General features: G+C 36.1%; 1 protein-coding gene across 2 annotated transcripts in view; it reads right to left on the reverse strand.

Moving 5' to 3' along the window:
* Window positions 1–206: 206 nt before the first annotated feature.
* ZEB1 (zinc finger E-box binding homeobox 1) overlaps window positions 207–21336 on the reverse strand; it is a 180937-nt gene continuing 159807 nt past the window's right edge. For both annotated transcript variants that reach the window (XM_014783560.2, XM_004425250.2), the window contains exons 5-9: window positions 16072–16274; window positions 12202–12307; window positions 4974–6781; window positions 2854–3034; window positions 207–2714 (exon numbers count right to left, since the gene is read on the reverse strand). In XM_014783560.2, coding sequence (XP_014639046.1) covers window positions 2119–2714; window positions 2854–3034; window positions 4974–6781; window positions 12202–12307; window positions 16072–16274 — 2894 coding nt within the window. In that variant the 3' untranslated portion in view covers window positions 207–2118. The remainder of the gene's footprint in view (window positions 2715–2853; window positions 3035–4973; window positions 6782–12201; window positions 12308–16071; window positions 16275–21336) is intronic.

Consider the following 21336-nt stretch of genomic DNA (forward strand, 5'->3'; position numbering starts at 1 on the left):
TGTAGTTGTCAACTCTGACCTTCCTAGAAATGTTTAGCCACAAGAAAATCCAAAATTTAGTGATGAATGCCTAAAACATTTAGTTCGTTACCCAAACTCAGCCCAAGATAAATCAAGTGCAGGATTACAGCGTAATATCCCATTTCACAGAGAATTTTCCAAAGAAAATCTTGATAGTGATTAAAAGAATGACAGCAGGTCAGGCTTGTTGATGCATTTTATTGTGAGATGGGGGCGTCTGGTAAAAAACTAGAAAATGACCATGGTGTAACAAGGAACTTAAAAATGAAGAGTCAGATTTGTAACTTACATACATGAATACAGGAACAAATTGGCACAAAATGTTAAACGTTGTTCCCAACACTGTTTATATAAGGTTATCCTAATTTGGCTTACTAAGGAAATGAGGGTTTTATGGTTAGGCTAATCTCTTAATAAAACTGCAGAGCATCATGCTATTAGTCACACAGTGAATTTCAAAATTTAAGAGTTTTATATTAAAAACTGGGTAAAGGTAAAATGACTTGATTGTAGTTGTAAAACTAATACATTCCCATTTAAATTCTGTTCTACAGTCCAAGGCAAGTATAAATGTTAACGTAACACTGTTAAATCAAATCTCAATGCAAGAGAACCAATTGCATCTCTACTTTAAATCTTATCAACTTTCCAAATTTTCATACTAAAATATATTATTGTATTAATACAAACTACAGTATTATACACTACACCGTGTAATAAATAAAGAAATATAAAAATAAGACACATAAATATAAAAGTTTTCTAAAACTAAAAGTACATATGTCAGTAAGAAGGGTATTAATACTGCCAGGTTTGAAGACATACAGTACAAAAATGTTGCACAGATCTATAAACTAAAAGAAATAAAATAATACTGATAGGTAAAAATCAGCTAATGTTAATAAACTGGGTCCATAATAACTAACATTTGGAAACAGTTATGAGCCAAATAACAATGGCGTGTCCATGTGTGAAATGCAAGTACATGGATAAAGCAGATTAGAAAATTTCCCTTTCATTTCTGTAGAGAAATTCTGAAAGTCAATGAACACAAAATGAATACTGAGGAAATACAGGATGAAACGTCCCAGTGTTTCGGTTTCTCTGACAGAGTCAGTGGTTTGAAGTTTTATTTTGGAATTTTAATACAACAAACAAATCAACAAATGCTAGTTATTGTAGGCCATACACTGAACGAAGGCGGGCTAGAGCCTTGAAAATACTGATAAATGGCACTTACAGCACACAGGTCTTGCTTAAGGCCCAAGGGATACAAAGCTTCGTGTCATATCCTTCATATTTGTTACCACGTACTCAAACACAATTACAAACACTGATTCTGACGACTCCGCTGTCCTCGCCAGCATGAGCACTGTGAGTCCCTACAATGAGAGCTCGACAATCTCGTGAACTTCATTTTAAACCACATGAGTAAGAAACTTCAGTTCTTCTATCAGCTGCTTTCTTAAGGCTAACAATACACTTTAAATGATAATATGCTCTACTATGACATCTAAAGATTAGAAATTACTACCTTCTAGACTGAATTTATAAAAGGTAGCGTGGTTTGGAACTGCATTATACTTGTCTGTGAAGGGAATTTTGTAGTGCAGAAGTTCTCACATTTTAAAAAACATAATAAAATACTGAAGCGGATTTAGCATATGTTTACCAATAAAAAATATAAAATTTCTCCCAATTGTACAGCTTAAGAATAAACCAACATAAAAGTGATAATTAATACTGATAAAATGAAACAATGCCAGATGCTTATCTAATTTATCATTTTCCTTTAACCTGTTAAATCTTTGCTTTCTGAGTCATTAAAGTTTTCTAATCTGCTTCATGTTACAAACTTTTCCTAACTTTGAAAAATGCATGAAAAATTACTGGGTCTGAGGTTCAGGCACACCTGGATTTTTTTTTGTGTGGTTTTGTTTTTTTTTTTTTTGTATTTTATATTTTTTTAAATTTTTACTTTACACAGTAGTGAACAGAAATCACAGTATACAGGTTACTGTGTTTCCATGAAAAGCATGTATAATATAGAACAAACTTCATTACCAATTAGAATTTCTTTTCCTTCTAGAAAAACGATTAGGCTTCATTTGTTTTTTCTTCAGACACCTGCTCCCTATTCTCGCTTCCTTTGTGTTCTAAGCCGCTGGCTTGGTTTACAGCTCCATCCTCCCTCATCGGACCCTCAGTTTTTGCTCCTTCTCCCTCATTCTCGGCCTCTTCCAGCTCTTCTTCCTCCGCCTCTTCCTCCTCCTCCTCCTCTTCCTCATCCCCTTGTGGTTTTTCACATTCTTTTTCTTCTCGCAGTTCTCCCATCTCTTTATCCTCCTCCTCCTCCTCCTCTTTTTCACTGTCTTCATCCTCTTCCCTCGTCAAACTCTCTCTCTCATCAGAGTCGCCCTGCGAGGGAGAGGCCCTAGCGCCTCCGTGCTCACTCGTCAGGACTTCCGCTCCTGCCTCCTCCTGCTCCGGGCCGTCTCGTTCTTCTGCTTCTCTCTTGCAATAGGAGTAGCGATGATTCATGTGTTGAGAATAAGACCCCGAGTGTGAGAAACGCTTTCCACATTTGTCACATTGATAGGGCTTTTCTCCAGAATGTAATCGCATGTGTTCAATCAAATGATGTTTGTGTTTAAATGCCTTTTTACAGATTCCACACTCGTGAGGTCTTTTACCTGCAAAATAAGAACACAGCTATGAAATAATATGGTGGTATGAAGCAAATAAAATCTTCATAAGGCTTTTGAGGGCACTTCAGGTTGTGGAAAGGGTTACAGATTCATTTTTCAGAAACCGTCAGGTTCACTGACATACCTGTGTGTTCATATTTATGTCTCAATAAGGAGCTACTCTTTTGGAATATCTTATCACACAAATCACACGCATACATTCCGTTTTCCGTCTTTCGCATTTTCTTTTTGGGCGGTGTAGAATCAGAGTCATTCTGATCCTCTACGTTTGATACTCCTTCTGAGCTAGTGTCTTGCCTTTCATCCTGAAGGAAAAAAAGGAATAAGAAAATTTAGTTTAAAATTAAAAAATAAAGGAGACATAAATAAAAGTATGGGTTAAAGAGCTACTTTGACTTATACTTTCAACAATTTGACCAAAGCAGTTCATCACTGCAGAAGGGCTCCAAGGGGGTTAGAAGATAGGTGGGGTTGATACAGACAAAAGGTGGGGGGGCATTACAGTCACAACTATAACAAAAATATATGGTCCACTGGTACTAAAAAGAAAGGACACCAAAAGAAAGAACATAAATTGTGTAGTAACAAAATTTACTTAGTTCCATATGAGTCATGACTTTATGAGAATCTGCAGGAAGTTTTAACTTATGAGTTCGCTAAATAATCACTAATTTCCACCTGCATCATTTACCTTCATTTTTTCATTCTGGGTTTTACTAAGCAAAAATTAAGATTCTCTCTTTTTAAAGGTGGTCTTTAAATGTATCTTCCAGAACTTTAGAGTTCTATGAACTAACCTGCATGGTCTCCTTGAAAAGAGAGAGGTTTGCTCTATCACTTTTCTAAGGAGCAAGATGGAAAAACAACGCGGGTGGGTCTACATTTTTAAATAAGAATGCTTGCTAGTCAAAATGAATCTTGAGAATTTCAGTGGAATAAAAACATTTCCAGCAGTCTCAGGGAGATAATTTTGGCAGGAGGCTCTCGTGTAGGTAGAATAATCCTGCAGGAAGCCTACAGTGAAACTGGGTCCCCTAAGATCCTTGTATCTTCTCTAAAGTCTTCCACTCTACTGCCTCTAACCCCACAAATTTTCTCAAAGTTCAAAGGTTTTTCACATTTCTTCCAGCTTTGTAAGGCGGGAGAGGTGCAGGCATTTGTCTGGGTCATTTGTGAGCTGCCAATGGGTGCTCAAGTAACCAGACTCCACTTTCACTGCTGTTTAATCTAGTCTGTGATTGAAGCAACGCTAGTGGTTCCTCCTTTATTATTCACAGCGTGCACAGTGTTCTACTCACTAAAAATTTAGATGAATTCACTGGTCATATGAAAGTTTCTTTCAAGAGTTATCACAATTACAGGAAACCTAACTGGTAGCAATATTTAAGGGGAAAAAAGCAGCACATTTGAACAGGATATTGTAATTATTTTAGCTGTTACCTATTTATAGTAAATATTTGAATAAAAGATAAAATTTATCTCTAGTATTCATTTTATTCAATCAGAAATCGATGGAAAAAATGGGGAGACATCAAGGTTAGTGACATAGAGAAAGCCTGGACAATGTGACACACAACAGTCACACAAAATGGCTCTATCCAAAACTATCACAGATTTGGGGGGAAAGTTAAAGAGGAAAATAAATATACATATTCACAACCATATTTCCTCATATATATTAATTATGACTGAAAATTTTAGTTTATAGCTCATAAAATGATCAGTAAATTCACTAGATGACTTCTTTGTATACTTGATTGTTGTTTAAGCCTTTTATAAACAGAGGTGTTACATAAAAAGTGATAGCTAAGTTTGCCTGGTGTGAAGCGTCTGTGAAGGGAGACATATTTTCATTTATTAATGTTCATAATCAAGGCAGAAACTATTACTAATTTTGGGAATATAACTGTAAAAACAGAAATCTAATTAGTGAATATTCCAATTTTTCTTTTCTATTCTGTTTCTAGCTTCAAATAGCCAAGTCTTTAGCTGAGACATGAGTCATTTTTTACAGCAGAATACACTTTGAACTTCAGTTGATAACTACACCTTGGATTAGTAAACAATGAAGACATGGTGCCCCAAAAGTGAAAGCAAACATTCATCTATTTCCTCTCAAAAATGACAATACGTAACAACCTGCTTGGCTCTGTAGTGACTGATTTTTATTAGAAAAAATTCACTGAAATAAATCAAACCAGCATTTTGCCAAACAGATCTAGGATGGGAGTGTTTTTTTTTTACCTGATTTCCATTTGGCTGGATCACTTTCAAGGGTGGTTCCTGGACTGCAGGGCTGACGGTAGTCGAGTATGTGTAAGCCACTTGGGGAATCAGAATAGTCTGCTTATTGGCAGCTAGTGCTCGCAAGCATGGAACACTGTTCTGGTCAGCAATGGCCACGATTGTGGGTAACTGGGCAGTGACTGTAGGTATAGCAATATTTATGGGGTTGGCACTTGGTGGGATTACATTTACAACTGGTTCTGAGTCTGTAACACAACTGTCCTTTTGTGGCTCCTTTTTTGCACAAGACAAGTTCAAGGGTTCTTCCTGGACAGAATAAACACTGTTCTGGTAAACACTAGTGATAGTTGACCTTTCCAATAATTCTCCCTGTTGCTTTGGTAGTGAAAGATCAAGAGGTTCTACTTGTGGCTCTTCCTGTGCACCTTCTGCTGTGTACAGGTAACCCTGTGCATTTCTGGATGAGGAAAGGTTTAGAGGTGATGGGGATGACGTACTACTTCTGGAACCACTGATGGTGGATCCCACTGGTAAAACGGGAGAGCTAGTTATCTTCAGAGGACTTTGTAGATTTACTGTGCTGCCCTGGGATCCATCTGCACTTGTAGATTGAGGCTGATCGTCCTTCTCTGCAGGGCTATTTCCTCCGCCTGGTTCAGGAGAAGAGGGTTCAGAGGACTGCACTGAAATCTGTCCAGCTTGCATCTTTGCAAACCACTTGTTGACTACGTCCAGCGGTAGGTTTACTGAATCAGCAATCTTTGAGAGCTCTTCTGCACTCGGTTGTGCATTCAAAGCGTAATATGCTTTCAGAAGGGACAAGAGGTTCTTTAAAGGTGGCTGACTGGGAGACAAACTGCCATCTCCAGAACCCGAGGAAACAGAGGCCTCGGGCTTCTCAGCTTCTGGTGCAGGGAGTGGAGGAGGCTGAGCAGGCTGCTTCAGGTCATAGTGCTTTAATTCTGGAAGTGCATTAACATCTCCTGGACAATCGTCACACAGAAGGCAAGTGCTATCATTCACTCCTTCAAAGCTTTTGTCCTTTTCAGATTTAACAGTAAGATCTTCTGGTAACTTTTCACTTTTGCAACTGTTTGTGGGGACTGGATTTTCTTTTTTTAAATTTTGAGGAACAACCTGAAGTTGGCTAGGCTGCTCAAGGCTGTAGTTAATGATAATTTTGGTTGTTCCATCTTGATCAACTAAAGGAAGACTGATGGCTGAAATAACAGAATGGCCACCTTGCTGTATGGATGAAGCACTGATTGTTTCTTGTTCTTTGGATGCAAGATTGGCTTGATTATTCTCCAAAACTTGCCTTATTACATTACCATCTACTGCCACTTTAAGTACATTCTGAATATCACTTAAATTGATACTTATGGGAGACACCAAACCAACTGTTGGCAGAACAACAGCTTGCACCACACCCTGAGGAGAACTGGTTGCCTGTAATGGGCCACCACCACTAAAAACCCCATTTTGTAAAGGGGTTGAACAGTTGATTCCTGAAGCAACCACTATGGGCTTGAATTCATAATCCACAGGTTCAGTTTTAATTTGGTTTACAGACAGTTGTTCTTGAAGGGGCTTATTCTCTATCTTTTGCCGTATCTGTGGTCGTGTGGGACTGCCTGGTGATGCCGAGAGAGATGGTGAGGAACACTGAGACGTCTTGAGTCCCGTTCTTGGCCGCCCGTTCACAGGCATCAAGCTGATACACTTCTTACTGCTTATATGTGAGCTATAGGAACCAGAATGGGAAAAACGTTTCTTGCAGTTTGGGCATTCATATGGCTTCTCTCCTAAACAGAAAAAATTATACCCATAAATTTCTTTGTATCCACATTTTCCCTAAAACAAGCAATATCAATTAAAAAGAGGTTACCAAGTATGCTTGTGAAATAATTTTATTTAGAATCATCATTTTAAGTTCAAAACCTACATAGATGTTATAAGCAGTAGTACAACCTTCGTCAGAACTACATGTGCTAATGAATAAGGAAATCTCAGCATATGTGTGTAATATTTCCGCTAACCTTTACAACTTCAAATCATTCTCAAATACCAAAAATAATTACATCCTACTCTTTCAAGTAATTTTTTCTCTTATCCTGTTTCACAAACCTATGTAATTTTCTATATTTCACTCTATTTACCATCTGTAGGCGAAATTAATATTAGAGGAAAGAAAAGTAAGTAAAATCTCCCATAAGACTTAACAAGTATGAATGTCTATCCTTCCAATATCCATAAGGTTTCCTTGAAAAGATCTTTCTCAATGGGAAGAAAACTTTAAATATAAGGTATTGCTATAAGCCTTGGCTTACTAAACTGAGATGTATGTATTCCTGGAGATATAAGGCAACGTTCTAGTGCGTATGCAAAGCATCATGGAGTTTCAATTTTAGTGTCAGTGGTTATGGTAATTTAAAATATTATTTTTATATTAAAACACAGATCATACTATGTTGCACAAATCCAACATTTGTGTGAATTGTTAGGGAAAAAAATACCATGTCAAACAAGCTTCTTGCGTGTAGAAACCTCCTTCAAGGTGTTTCCTTAGACCTTCCAAAGGTCCAAGGCATTTATTATTCTTGGCCATTAGGGACATGTTGGTAGAAAATTTTGAGAAGCACTGAGCTAAACGGAATATTTTCATGCAACCCTGATTTTTCACTTTAGTTTTAATTTATAGTTCACTAACTACAGACTATCAGTTTCAACGATAGGAACCTCTGGGTCTCGTGTGCCATTTTCCCCTTGCACCTATTACACTGCAGGTCACAAAGATGCTCATTAAACCTATTTTAGGTGAACGATGGCTAATTGTAGAATTATGAAACGTAGTGATGCTTATTTATCTACTCAGTATCAAAATAAAGCTCTTTCTCTCCTCCTTTCTTTTTAAGAATTAAGACGAATCACAATGAAACCAGTGAGAAAGTCAAGTGTAAGTTCTGCTAGTAATGTAACTTCAATGTTGTCAAGTTTAAAAAAAGTGAGGTACATTTCCTTAGAACCGTGATTATTTGAAGAATTAGATATTAGAATTGGAAGGGATCTAAGAAGCCTTCTAGTACAGCCTCTTCTCAATGAAGAGTTCATTTTATCTCATCCTTGACATTGGCCAGTCTCTCCTTAAACTCCTTCATTAAAAGGAGGCTATTATCGGCTGGACAGCTCTACAGAAGAGGGTCTAGTCTGGTTCTGCTGAGGACCATGGATGTGGGTTAAGATCCTGGCTGTCACATACTATTTTCTTAACTTCCAAGCTTCAGTGTCTTGGTGTGTAAATAAATGTAGATACATCCTCACTGGATTGTTGTAGCAGTTACAAGAGATAATATAGCAAAACTCTTGGGGTGCTCTCAATAAATGTTAATGATTCTTCTAAAATGCACTTCTACTGGGATACAGGTTCAGCACAAGGCCAAAATCAGCTTGTTAGAACGCCTACTTCCCAGTCCTAGTTTGCCCTTTGGATCCACACAGAGCAAGTCCAACTTTCCTTCTACAAGCCAGACTTTCAACTGATGAAGCGCTGTCATGTGTATCCTTCAATTTCCCTGTGTAGGTTAAATATATCCAGGTCCTTCAAACATTCCTCATGGGACATGGTTTTCAAAACCCCCACCCGCTTGTTAACTCACCTCTGGAAATTCCCCAGTTTATCAATCTTTCCAGTGAGATGCCTGAAATATGATTCAATAGTCCAAACGCATCAGATAAAAATTTCCAGTGGGGGTAAAACAAGGGATATGTTCTAGTATATCTCTATTTTAACATTTTTAATTATTTGATAACATTTTTAGATGAGCTCCAGGCTGTTCTCCTGCTCTCTAGGTTCTCTTGCTCACTAGGAAAATAAGCATCTATAACATAGATTATTTTCATCTTTACACAGGGAGGTAGAGGAGCTCAGTGGGTAGAGTTTGGAGTCAGGATGCCTACAAGAGAGCCCCAGCTTTGCTAGGTACTAGCTGAGTGACTTTGGACAAGTTAGTTAAGCTCTCTGAGCCTCCATTTTCTCATCAGTAAAAACGGAGGAAAGAGTAGCACCTCCTTACAGGGTTACTGTGAGAACTACATGAGTTAATGCATACAAATAACTAGAATGTGGCTGTACATAGTTTAGTGTCCAATAAAGGCTTGTTATCATTATTATTATTGTTGGGAATTATCCTGATATTTTATCATTGCTAGAAAGAAAGTCTGAAGAACAATTATTCTAAAACCAAAGTCACTATGTTTGTTAGAAAACACCTAGTTTCTAACTTCACAACTTTATAGTTTATAGCACATCACCTAATTCATCCACTTAGGTTAGTGCGTGCCACTACTAAACCCTGGAGGCTACATCTGCAGTTGTGCCGTTCAAAGTTAGATGTACTATGAATACTGAGATTATTTTTAATGGCTGAGGTGGGTGTTTGGTTGCATCTGATGTAAAACTTTTCCAGGCTAAAATTACTAGAAGGCCATGGAACAAGCTCCGAGTCATTTTCTGGGGAGGCTCGTAGCCCCTGTGGCCATGTGCAGTTGCTCTCTTGTCTCACCTCTGAGTGGAGGTGTGGTGGCCTTCTCATCATAGCTCAGCTCCCAATGCAGAGCTCAAAGGATGGTACACACAGAATTCTGCACAGGGCTCATTTTAAGGGATCAGAAGAAAGCAACAATCGAAGTAATTTTAGGGAGTATAATTGAGGACCCTGATCCTCAATACCTATTAAAAACTCAGCTGAGAAAAAAAATAACAGAGGTTTCCTGAAGGATATGCTGTTCATCCATTATTAGATACACTAAACAGTGCTTTCAAAGTTATCTATAGTGAAGGACCACTTGGTTTTTTCATCTTTTGTTTTAAATTTCCAATCTACTGTGGACCAATATTGTGTAAAATATAATGAAACTGTCACAGCATTGTCTTGATAATAGTTTCTAAATGCTTACTCTCAGTTTCTGTATTTATCTCTTCCAAAACCAGTAACAAAGAGCTTGGTACCAGTCCTGGGATGACACTGCGTAGCCCTGCTAGGAAATCTTCCCTTGGAATAAACTAGGCCCTCAGACACCTGTATATTTCGACTGTGTCCAGTGGCCACCCTGGAGAAATGCTTTTTCTGAATTGCTCTTTGGTGAAATATCACTGGCTTCTATCGAAGAATCTTATTTTAAAAAGAAAACCCCCTCCCATTCTCTGCTGTACTATTTAAGGATATTTCTGAGTATGATACAAATTGTATTTTGTTCTTTCTTCTTTATGATGCCCTTAAGGAACAACTTTCTCTATGGACTTTGTATCAGGAAGACTTGCGCTTTTGCAGCAATGGATGTTTTTACTTACAGACACTCTGGGTCTTGGTTAGTGATGGTAGGTTTTTTTACTTCCTAAGCCTTATAGTCTAATTTGTGGTCCACTCTAAGATGTGCATGGATTTCACAGTATTCATTTTTTTCATGTTTATGTCATGCCAGTCTTACTTTCTTAAGTTTATTTTTCTTATATATTTTTCAATTAAAATTTATTGCTGTATTAAAGGTATACAAGCATCATATTAAATAATTTTAAGAATGAGCCAGATATGAATACATAATGAACGGACAGTGCAGTGTACAGTGGGAGTTTTGTGTTCCACGACATGGCCTACATTTGCATTAGCTGTTCAAGCAGCAGCACACTGTTAACTTACATAAAGCTCCTGACTATCCAAACCCTTTTTCTGTAGGTACTACTAAAGACAGTAGCTCCCTACTTACTATTTGATTGATACTGATTTTTGAATATCAATGCAGGATTTTGTGATTGAACATCAACTTGTTGTTTCTAGATCTGTACTTTAATCTTTCGTACAATCTATGCTTCCCAATTTTTATCATCTGTAGATCTGATAGATCTTCCTACACAACTGCAGTACGACCATGTGACATTCATTTTGTACATCATTCTTACATAAGCCTTCTTTTATTTTCTCCTCCACCCCAATTTCAACGTTTTTTAAAACTTTTGAATTAGCTATATCTCTATCAACAACTTCAAATCATCTCTGATTTGAAGCTAGGTTGTTAAAAATATATTATCGATTAAAATTGCTCCATTGCACAGGTGCTAAGAAATACGATCCTGTGGCAGGCCACAAAAAGACAACCTCTACTTTCCAGAAACTGGAAAGAAATGATATATGAAAATAAGTAAATGTTTTTGTAAGAATCTTGGTGTAAGCATTTTTAAGTGGTAACTTTAACATTATTTAGCTCTCAATGAGCAATACAGTAAAACTTCCAGAAATACAGTTCCAAAATAAAATATAGATATCACCAACCACCCTTCTTCACAAAGCTACCTAACTGCACTTTTTTGTAGGATGATGTTTGTAAAATGCAAATGTCAATACAATAATTTTCACAAAATAAGCAATGTGCAGATATCTATAATTTCACATTCATTGGCTAACAGTTCTTTTTCATTAAGATTATTTAAATCTAAAATAACATCAATATTAATCAGGAGATGAATAGATTTCATAGTGCAATGTAAGATGCTATTTTCTCTATAGGTTCTGTTCAAGTAGAGCCTCTAAAGAAATGCAAATATAGCTCTCTTTGTTTATAAGTTTCTAAAATAGACATAATATTTTTATCATATAATACTATTTTATGATTTACAAATACAATGATTTAGAAGATGACATGGAATAGAAAGGTGAAATGACGGGGGACACGTTCTTCTTTTCAGTTTTCATTAACGCTGCAGTTCTCTCTCCCATGCTGCCCTCTCGCTGACTCTACGTCTCCCCTCACCATTTCCTATCTGGAGTTCCATCTCTACTTCTCTCATGTAAAGAACGTCTTCATCTCCTTGTTTCCTTGTGCGAATCCTACCTCTACACTCTCTTTCATTCCCTTGTTAACTGTGCAAAAGAAGCAACGAAATTAACATTCATCAGAAAGCTGAAGTGTTTTTAGGTTATACCTCTTGTTAAAACATGCTATATTCTGATTAGGAAATTTGGAGTATGTCTTTTTATATTAACTTGATATACTCTAGTCAAAGATTAAGACTCCAATAAAATACCATTTATAATCAGAAAATTTCTCCAGATTAGTCTTTATCTAAAAGAACAGCAGAGAGTTTCTGATATGTGTGTAGATCACATGTTATAGTACATATTTATCACCATATATGCTATATTAAAGGTGTAGGAAGAAAACAAATATTTACCACTGTGGATTCTTAAGTGCTCTTTTAGATGGTGTTTGTATTTGAAAGCTTTTCCACATTCAGTGCACTTGAATTTGCGATTACCCCCAGACTGCGTCACATGTCTCTGTAAGAAAGAATTGGTATTTTATTTATAAAGCAAAAAAGCTTTAGATAAAGAACATCCAATCTGCTAACAGGAATGTTTTGGTGATGATTTTGCTTCTTAAAGCCTTCAAACTGTAGCACTTACAGAAATCTGTCGCTTGGAATATTACCAAAGAGGAGGGTGGCAGTGGGAACAGAATTTTGACAAAGAGAAAAAGCTCCACTTTCTAATTTAAAGTATCAGAATCATACCTTACTGAGAAATATAGTATTTAGCAAAAATAATATATACTTTACGAGGAACTAGAGATTATCTCGTCTGCACTCTAACTTACTGAGGTCAAGAACATTCAGGAATCTGTGTAAAGCAGTTACTAATGAAGAACAAGGTCTCCCAAAGAAAAGAAAAGGCCGGGCTTTTCCAGTACCTCATCCTGTCTCTTATATGTTTGATATTTCCAAAATGTACTTAAATCTAATGATTTTAAAAAATAGTTCCATCTTTTTCAGTCAAATATGGATTATTATAATAGCTTTCTGTCTGGTTTATCAAATCCCCACTTTTATATATTTCAAATCTATTGTGCGTTGTTAGATTAATCTTACAAAAGCACTGCTTGAATTAAATTGTATTGAATCCCGCTCATAAATCTCCAAAGGATCTCCACGACGCCTCAGTATGAATTCTGAGTCTATGGATTCCAAGTTTACAGCCCCTGAGTTTCCGGGCATGCTCTTCCCCAGTTCTCTATAAGAAGTCCATGCCTCAGTCACTTAGTGAGTCTCAGTTTTTTTGCACATATACTGCTCTTCGCTATCTCCTTGCTTTGGTTTATACTATTCCTTCTTTCTTGGCTATGCTTCCCCTTAATTATGACGGTTAAGCTTCTACCCATCCTTCAAAGGCTTAACTCAAGTAGCACTTGCTTCATGCTCACCCTAGCTGGAGTCTCCTTCTTTTGTCTTCCATATAGCAAGGAAAGAGAATGAGTACTTCCTATGTACAGGCCCTAGTTCATCCAAATCCATGGTTTTAAATACTGACTATATGGTGACAACTCCCAAATTTCTATCTCTAGACCTCTCCCCCCACCTTCTAGACTCTTACAGCCAACTGGTTCCTTGATACTGCCAGTTAGAAAGCAATGGGCATCTCTCTGTTAACATGATTAACACTGAACTCTTAATTTCTCTCCTGAAAATCAGCTCCTCCTCTAGAGTTTATCTTTGTAAATAACACCCTCATTTATTTATTGTTTAGGCCCTGAACTTTGGAGTAATCCTTGACTCCTCTCTTTCTCTTACACTCTTACTCAATGCATCAGCAAGCCATCTGAATATATTCTGAATTCAACATTCCTCATTATGTCATGTCTGTCACCACCACCAGGTTTAAAGCCACCCCACTTCTGGCCTGGATTATAGCCATAGCCTCTAAATGGTCTCCCTGCTTCCATTCCTGTTTTTCTTCATCTATTCTCTACCCAACAGCCAGTGTTCCCTTAAGAATAAAAAAATAAAGATAAAATTTCACATCTTTCAAAGGCTTCCCTATCACACTTTAGAATGAAATCAGCAGTCTTCATCACGGCCTGTACAGGGGCTACACCCTCTGGCCCCGACACCTCCCTGGCCTCACTCATCCTTCTCCCCTTTATTCACAGTGGCCTCCCTGCTGTTCCTTGCTTCTGCCTCAAGGCCCTTCATGTTTCACTCTGTGCCCTTTTAATGGAATGCCCTTCCCCTAATCATGCCAAGACTAGCTCCTTCATTTCATTCAGGTCTTAGTTCAGACGCCCCATTCTCAGAAAGTTTTCTCTAACTTGTAAAAAAAATAACAGTTTTAATCACTTTCTGTCCTCTTAATACTACCTGTTTTTATATTTTATATGTGTTTTCTATTACCTACTGACAAATGCCCCCCACTGTCAGGGACTTTGCTCGTATTTTTCACTATTGTGCCTTTAATACCGAGAACAGGGCCGGATATGTAACAGAAACTCAAATATTTGTTGAATGAATAAATTAACAAGACATGGAAATGCTTATCTTTAAGCTGTGGCATAATTTTCAAAGGCTAGCAAGATAGACATTCTACTCTTTAGTTTGCTTCCTTGTAACCTAAGTTGTTTCCAAGACCTCCCAATTATATTTCCTCACATTATTGGTCCCACATATACCACAGCTCCTTACTGATCTTAGTCTGACCACACACTTCATACACAAAACTTACTACCTTTGCACCCATCAGAAAAATCATCACGAAAGCGGAAATGAAAATGAAATATTCATTTCACGCTCGTTGGAGATCTTACGATTTGTTTTTATACTGGCATCTCCTGCTTTCACAAAACATCCATACGATCCATCCTTTGGAGATCCTTTCCTCTGACAAGGGCCTTTGCTACAGAGAGGTTATGGGGGCAGCAGTTGCAGGATGGGTCTGCTTCCCAAATGTCACATGAATAGGCTCTTTTCCCAAGGCTCGTCTCTACTGTGGTCACGTCAGGCATCTAAGACGGAAAGGCACTCTTCTGTATCGTCCCTGACAAGATTCTTATAGGGGCAGATGGTAAATAGATGGTGTTTGTCTTCAGCAGTTTCTTCTCCGTATCAACTTCTTCCTTCTTTGGTGCTCTTTCCCATTTTAAGGGCTCCTTCACAGACTTAACCACTAACCTATCCCAGGAAATCTTGGTCTGATACTTCCTGATTGCTACCCTCTCCCACTTTATTTTGTTATTGTTGCCAAAGTCCTGAGAAGATAGGTTGATGCTGTTTAATCATTCTGTTTCTGTTATAATTTTTTGTTTGGTTTAGCCATCATCTTAGCAAAGGGTTTAACTTGTTCTCTATGGGATATCTGACTTATATTAGGCACACACATAGGGCAGAGTTCTCACAGATTCAAGAATATAAATATTGATACTCCTTTGATATCAGAAAATGGACCTGTGCCCCAACCACAACATATACTCTTAACATACCCTGGGCAGTTGAATATTTATTTGATTTTTAAAGTTAGAATTAAGTCAATATTAATTTGATTATTCATAGTTATCAGTACCTTATAAAAGAAGGACAACTGGTAAAAGCTTCTTTGACTTTAATCCTTAAGTATAAAGCCAACAGTTTAAATGTAACTTATGCTTACAGAATAGCCTTGGTTTATGCTTTTAGAAATGGAGGCAAAGTAACATAGAAGTAAAATAAATCATATGAAAATTGAGTGTTTAGAATAAACATGATTTAGAATCTAAACTTTAGCTTCTTAGAAGACTCTTTCCTTACTATAGGAAAAAGAACATGGTAGCTTATACTAAGAATAAATAAAGTAGTCATTGGTTCACAGAAAATTAAACTTTATTATTATTTGACTTTCTTCTCTATTTGGTCAGTACTAAGTCATGTGGTTTATGTAAACAATATTTATTTTTCCTACACTGAAAATTTTAGTAGAATGCATTTTGAAATCTAGTTATAAACTTAAGAGAAATATTTGTTATAGTATAAGCAAAATAATTAAATCGAGATGAAAGGGATCTTATCTGAAATAGAAAAAAAACTAAGTTACCTCTAAAATAATGTTCATATGTGCTTCTTAACTCAGAAATGACCAGATAATTCAAATAAGTAGTCACTTTAATTTTTATAAGGCTGCAGATAAGACACTGTCTAGTACATCCTGTTAATTTTTAAGTATATTTAAAGTATATTGCCTTCCGTGGAGGGCTGAGTTCTCAAAATTTGGAAAGTTGGTGACCTCTCAGTCATTCCACTTACTTGATCTCTTCCTGATTTATGTGATGTCATGTGACGTTCAAGTTGGGTTCTGTATGCAAAGGTGTAACTGCACAGGGAGCAACTAAAGTTATCTTCATTCTTTTCATGGCGATATTTAATGTGTTCTTTCAGAGAGGTAAAGCGTTTATAGCCTCTATCGCAATATGGGCAGGTGAGTAACTGGGAAAATGCATCTGGTGTTCCTGTAAAAGAAAGGTCATATAGTGTATACAGAAGTCAAAATATAATGATGTACACGTGAAATTTACATAATGTTATAAACCAATGTGACTTCAATAAAAAATAAATAAATTTAAAAAGAAAGATCATATATTTTAAATGTAAAACATTCAAAAAATATTGCCAAAGCTACCACTGAGTCCCTATGCTATGTGCCAGATATCATGTTACACACTTTATATTTGATTCTCAGAATAATACAATGATATACATATCTATTTTATAAAAGAGAAAATGTAAGGCTCAGAAAGGTTAAATAACTTAAATGTCACATAGCCAGTAAATGATGAAGTCAGGATTCAAATGTGTGCTGTCATTTTAAAGTCCCGTATCCTTTTCATTAAACAATAATTCTTTCCTTCTTTTGTATGGTTAATTAGATAAAGAAAACAAAAGTAAAATTAGAATGTAGGTTACATTTGTAAATGTATACATATTAAAGGGGACTCGAACACCATAACAGACTCTTTCTATCGGTAACAATGTCATCTGTGTAACGTTCAATCTTTGAAAACGACACTATAAAGTTATTGTCATCACAGTAAGTAGTACACAGACTACGTTTCCCAGACTCTCTTGCAGTTAGGAGGGGTCACATGAGTTCAGACCAAAAGAATGTGCACTGGCAGAAAGGAGTAAGAGGAGCCAGATCTAGGCCTGGCCCATAAAGACCTCCCGTGCATGGTTCTTCACTTTCTTTCTTCTACTAAAATACACTGACAAACTTTCTGTACAATTTTATATGGATGAATATAGGATAGCTTTCAGAAAATAAAGGCATTATGGATAAACTGGAGTTAACCATCTAACTCTCACAATCCTAAAACATAATACTACTTTGCCAATTAATATTATTTAACTAAGAGTAGTTTTCCATATTTGATTTATTTCTTCAAAGGAGTAAGTTCCTAAGTGACATCTTATTGTAAATATCATCTCTAGCTTCGTTTTGAATTTCTTGTAGAAAAACAGACTACCAAAGAAAATTTCATAACAATCTTCAAATGCTTCATAAACATATATTACCCTTATTGAAATTCAAGTCCATATAGATTAAATGTCTCGCTCAAGGACCAGCCTGAAAATAACAGACTGAGCACCTGACTCTATATATCTAGTTAAATATATTAAAATATGTATAAAATATATGAATAAAACCCAATAACCAAAACCCCCAAAGTTTATGATGGTATCTTTTGTTATTAGCTAGCAAGTTAACTGGAACCAGACAGTTTTCTGTTGGTGATGACTCTAATATGACTCACTTCTTTGGGAATTAGATTGGCCACATGAGGAAATTTTTTGGAAATCATGTTATGTTTTGTCTAGTATGAATTTCCTATTTGCACCAGCAAGTGGGAAATCAACATTTGGGACATTGTCCTTGCCAGACTGCCTAGTCCATCCTATTGATTTTAGCTGGCCGTAATGGCAAAAGTCAGAGTCCACCATTGTTGGAGTTCCATTACTGGTACAACCACAATGGGATTCCCAATACTCAGGCTGCTTATACTCCAGTGTCATGGAGCTGTCTGCTCTTATTATGTCCTATTTTCTTCTTCACCTTCATGATTAACCCTTTCAATTAATAGACAAAATACTAATAATTTTATAAAATGACAGGCTGCTCATGATATTTTAACAGCAAGTTATTATTTTCATAAATCAGTATCTACTGAATTTTCTCACACATATGAGATATGAATTTATTTTTTTAGGCCACTCGCATAACACAATGAAAAGTAAATCTGAATATCTGACATAAGCAAGTATAGAATGAACAGGTTTAAAAGTTAAAGGAAAATTTTTCTTTCTATTTTTGAAAAATATTGGATTTTTGTCTTTTAAAAAATCACTTTTTAGCAATGAAGGCTTGTCATATAAGAAAAAAGTGTTTCTTTTTAGAATTCCTATAATAAACTTAAGGCAACAATTCAATACTACCACAAAAAACCAACCTATGTCTGACCATTTTTTGAACTATCTATAATTTCTTTACATATCTGTGACCATGAATATGCTTACTTAAAAAAATTCTTTAATTTTTGTATCCTAAACTTCCTTTGGCAGGCAGCATAACATTTCAGACTGATAATATTACTTGATATAAAACCTTTGAAAAATCTCCTTTCTTTTTTCCCCACTGATTCAGAATTTGTGATAATCCAATCTGCTGGAGTAAAGTCTGCCCGTTCATAACCTGTGAGGTGCAGGAGGGCATATTTAATGTACTAAAACTTTAAAAACTTAAGAGCTGCTAAAGATAATAACTTTTTATATGTAAATAGATGTTGCTGGTGTGACAGAATATCTACTCTGAAATACTTTGTTAGCAGTTAAATTACATTATATACCTGAAAGTAATGAATACCTGAATTAAAAACATACTCTATAATTCAAATGTTTTTACTAATTCAAAATGTTTAGGGTCCCAATTTTTATGAGATTTTACTGTGTTGATTTGTAACGAAAGACTTTACAAGGTTTACCTTTATTTGATCTACACAATGGAATATTTCTTTAGTTTTCATTACTTTCTTTCACTGAGGCTTTTTAAAGCCTTTTTGTTACATAAATATTTCACATTTATATACATACATACTTTAAAATTTTCTATTTGCCTTTCATATTTATTGTAACCTACTGCTTCTTCAGGTGAGATGTTAACACTTTTTGTTTAAGAGAAAAAAACAACTGAGAAATGAAAGTAGAAAGGGTAGGGCCTTATAGGATTACAATGCCAGTAACTACGGACTTTCCAAATATGCAAATAGATCAACAGAAAACTAATTATTAAGCTGAAATGCAGTGCCTCTAGACACAACAATCTATAGTTTTCAGAAATGCGTCCTTTTGGCACGTGGAGGAAACAGTTCTAGAGTACCCTACTTCTATTTCCTTTGTCATGATTTAGTTATAGGATATTCCTTCTATTCTAGAGTGAAAGTTGTGTTTATGCTCTTTTTCATAGCTAATTCCTGATTTAAGGAAAGTCAGTTGACTCTTTGCAATGGAATCTATTTTGTTTTCTATACCATCCTTCTCAATTTCCCTCAAAAATTTAAAAGTTGATTGATATAATACCATTTAATTAACAAAAACCAGCTGAAATACTTAGGTATAAATCTAACAAAATTTGTATGACGTTTATATAAGGAAAACTACAAAACTCTGATGAACAAAACAAAAGAACTAAATAAATGGAGAGATATTACATGTTCATGGATAGGAAGACTCAATATTGTCAAGACGTCAGTTCTTACCAACTTGATCTACAGATTCAATACAATCTCAATTAAAATCCAAGAGAGTTATTTTATGAATATTGACAAACATTCTAAAGTTTATACGGAAAGACAAAAGACCCAGAATAGTCAACACAATATTGAGGGTGAAGAACAAAACTGGAGGACTGATGCTCCCTGACTTCAAGACTTACTACAAAGCTATAGTAATCAAGACTGTGTGATATTGGTGAGAGAACAGACAAAGGGCAAACAGAACAGAATAGAGAGCCCAGAAATAGATCCCCATAAATACAGTCAACTGATCTTTGACAAAGAAGCAAAGGCAATACAATGGAGCCAAAGACAGTCTTTACAGCAAACATTTAGAACTGGACATCCACGTGCAAAAAAATGAATCTAGACACAGACCTTACATCCTTAACCAAAATTAACTCCAAATGGATCACAGACCTAACTGTAAAATGTAAAACTCTAAGACTCCTAGAAGATAACAGGAGAAAACCTATACGATCTTGGGTATGGTGATGCCTTCTTAGATGCACCACCAAAGGCACAATCAGTGAAAGAAAGAATTGATAAGCTGGAGTTCACTAAAATTAAAAACTTCTGCTCTGCAAAAGACAATATCAAGAGAATCAGAAGACAAGCCATAGACTGGGAAAAATATTTGCAAAAAACATATCTGATAAAGGACAGTTATCCAAAATATACAAAGAACTCTTAAAAATCAACAATAAGGAATCAATTAACTTGATTAAAAAATGGCCCAAAGACCTTAATAGACACCTCACCAAAGAAGATATACAGATGGCAAACAAGTATGAAACGATGACATCATATGCCATCAGGAAATGCAAATCAAAACAAGAAGATACCACTACACACCTATTAGAACGGCCCAAATCCACAACACTGACAACAAAACTGCTAGTATGGATGTGGAGCAACAGGAACTCTCTTTCATTGCTGACAGGAATGCAAAAGTGGTACAGCGACTTTGGAAGACAGTTTGGCAGTTTCTTATACAACTAAACATACTCTCACCATATGATCCATCAATCGTGTTTCCTGGTATTTACCCAAAGGAGTTGAAAACTTATGTCTACACAAAAATCTGCACATGGATGTTCATAGCAGCTTTATTCATAACTGTCAAAACTTGGAAGCAACCAAGCTGTCCTTCAGTAGGTGAATGGATAAATAAACTGTGGTACATCCACACAATGGAATATTATTCAGCACTTAAAAGAAATGAGCTATCAAGCCATGAAAAGACATGGAGGAATCTTAAATGCATATTACTAAGTGAAAGAGGCCAATGTGAAAAGGCTACATACTGTATGATTCCAACTATAGGACATTCTGGAAAAGGCAAAACTATGGAGACATAAAAATATCAGTGGTTGCCAGGGGGTAGGGGAGAGATGAACAGGTAGAGCTCAGAAGATTTTTAGGGCAGTAAAATATTCTGTATGATATTATAATGATGGATATACGTCATTATACATTTGTCCAAACCCATAGAATGTCCAACACCAAGACTGAACCCTAAGGGAAACTATGAACATTGGGTGATTATGATGTGTCAATATAGGTTCATCTTTGGCAAAAAAATGTGCCATTCTGGTGAGTAATGTTGATAATGGAGGAGGCTATGCATGTGTGGGGGCAAGGGATATATGGGAAATCTCCATACCTCTATCTCAGTTTTGTTGTGAGCCTAAAGCTGCTTTAAAAGTAAGTCTTAAAAAAAGCTGATTATTTGAATATTAAGCTA

Source organism: Ceratotherium simum, chromosome 32 (assembly GCF_057802395.1).
Source record: "Ceratotherium simum simum isolate JZ-2026a chromosome 32, ASM5780239v1, whole genome shotgun sequence".
Taxonomy (NCBI): Eukaryota; Metazoa; Chordata; class Mammalia; order Perissodactyla; family Rhinocerotidae; genus Ceratotherium; species Ceratotherium simum.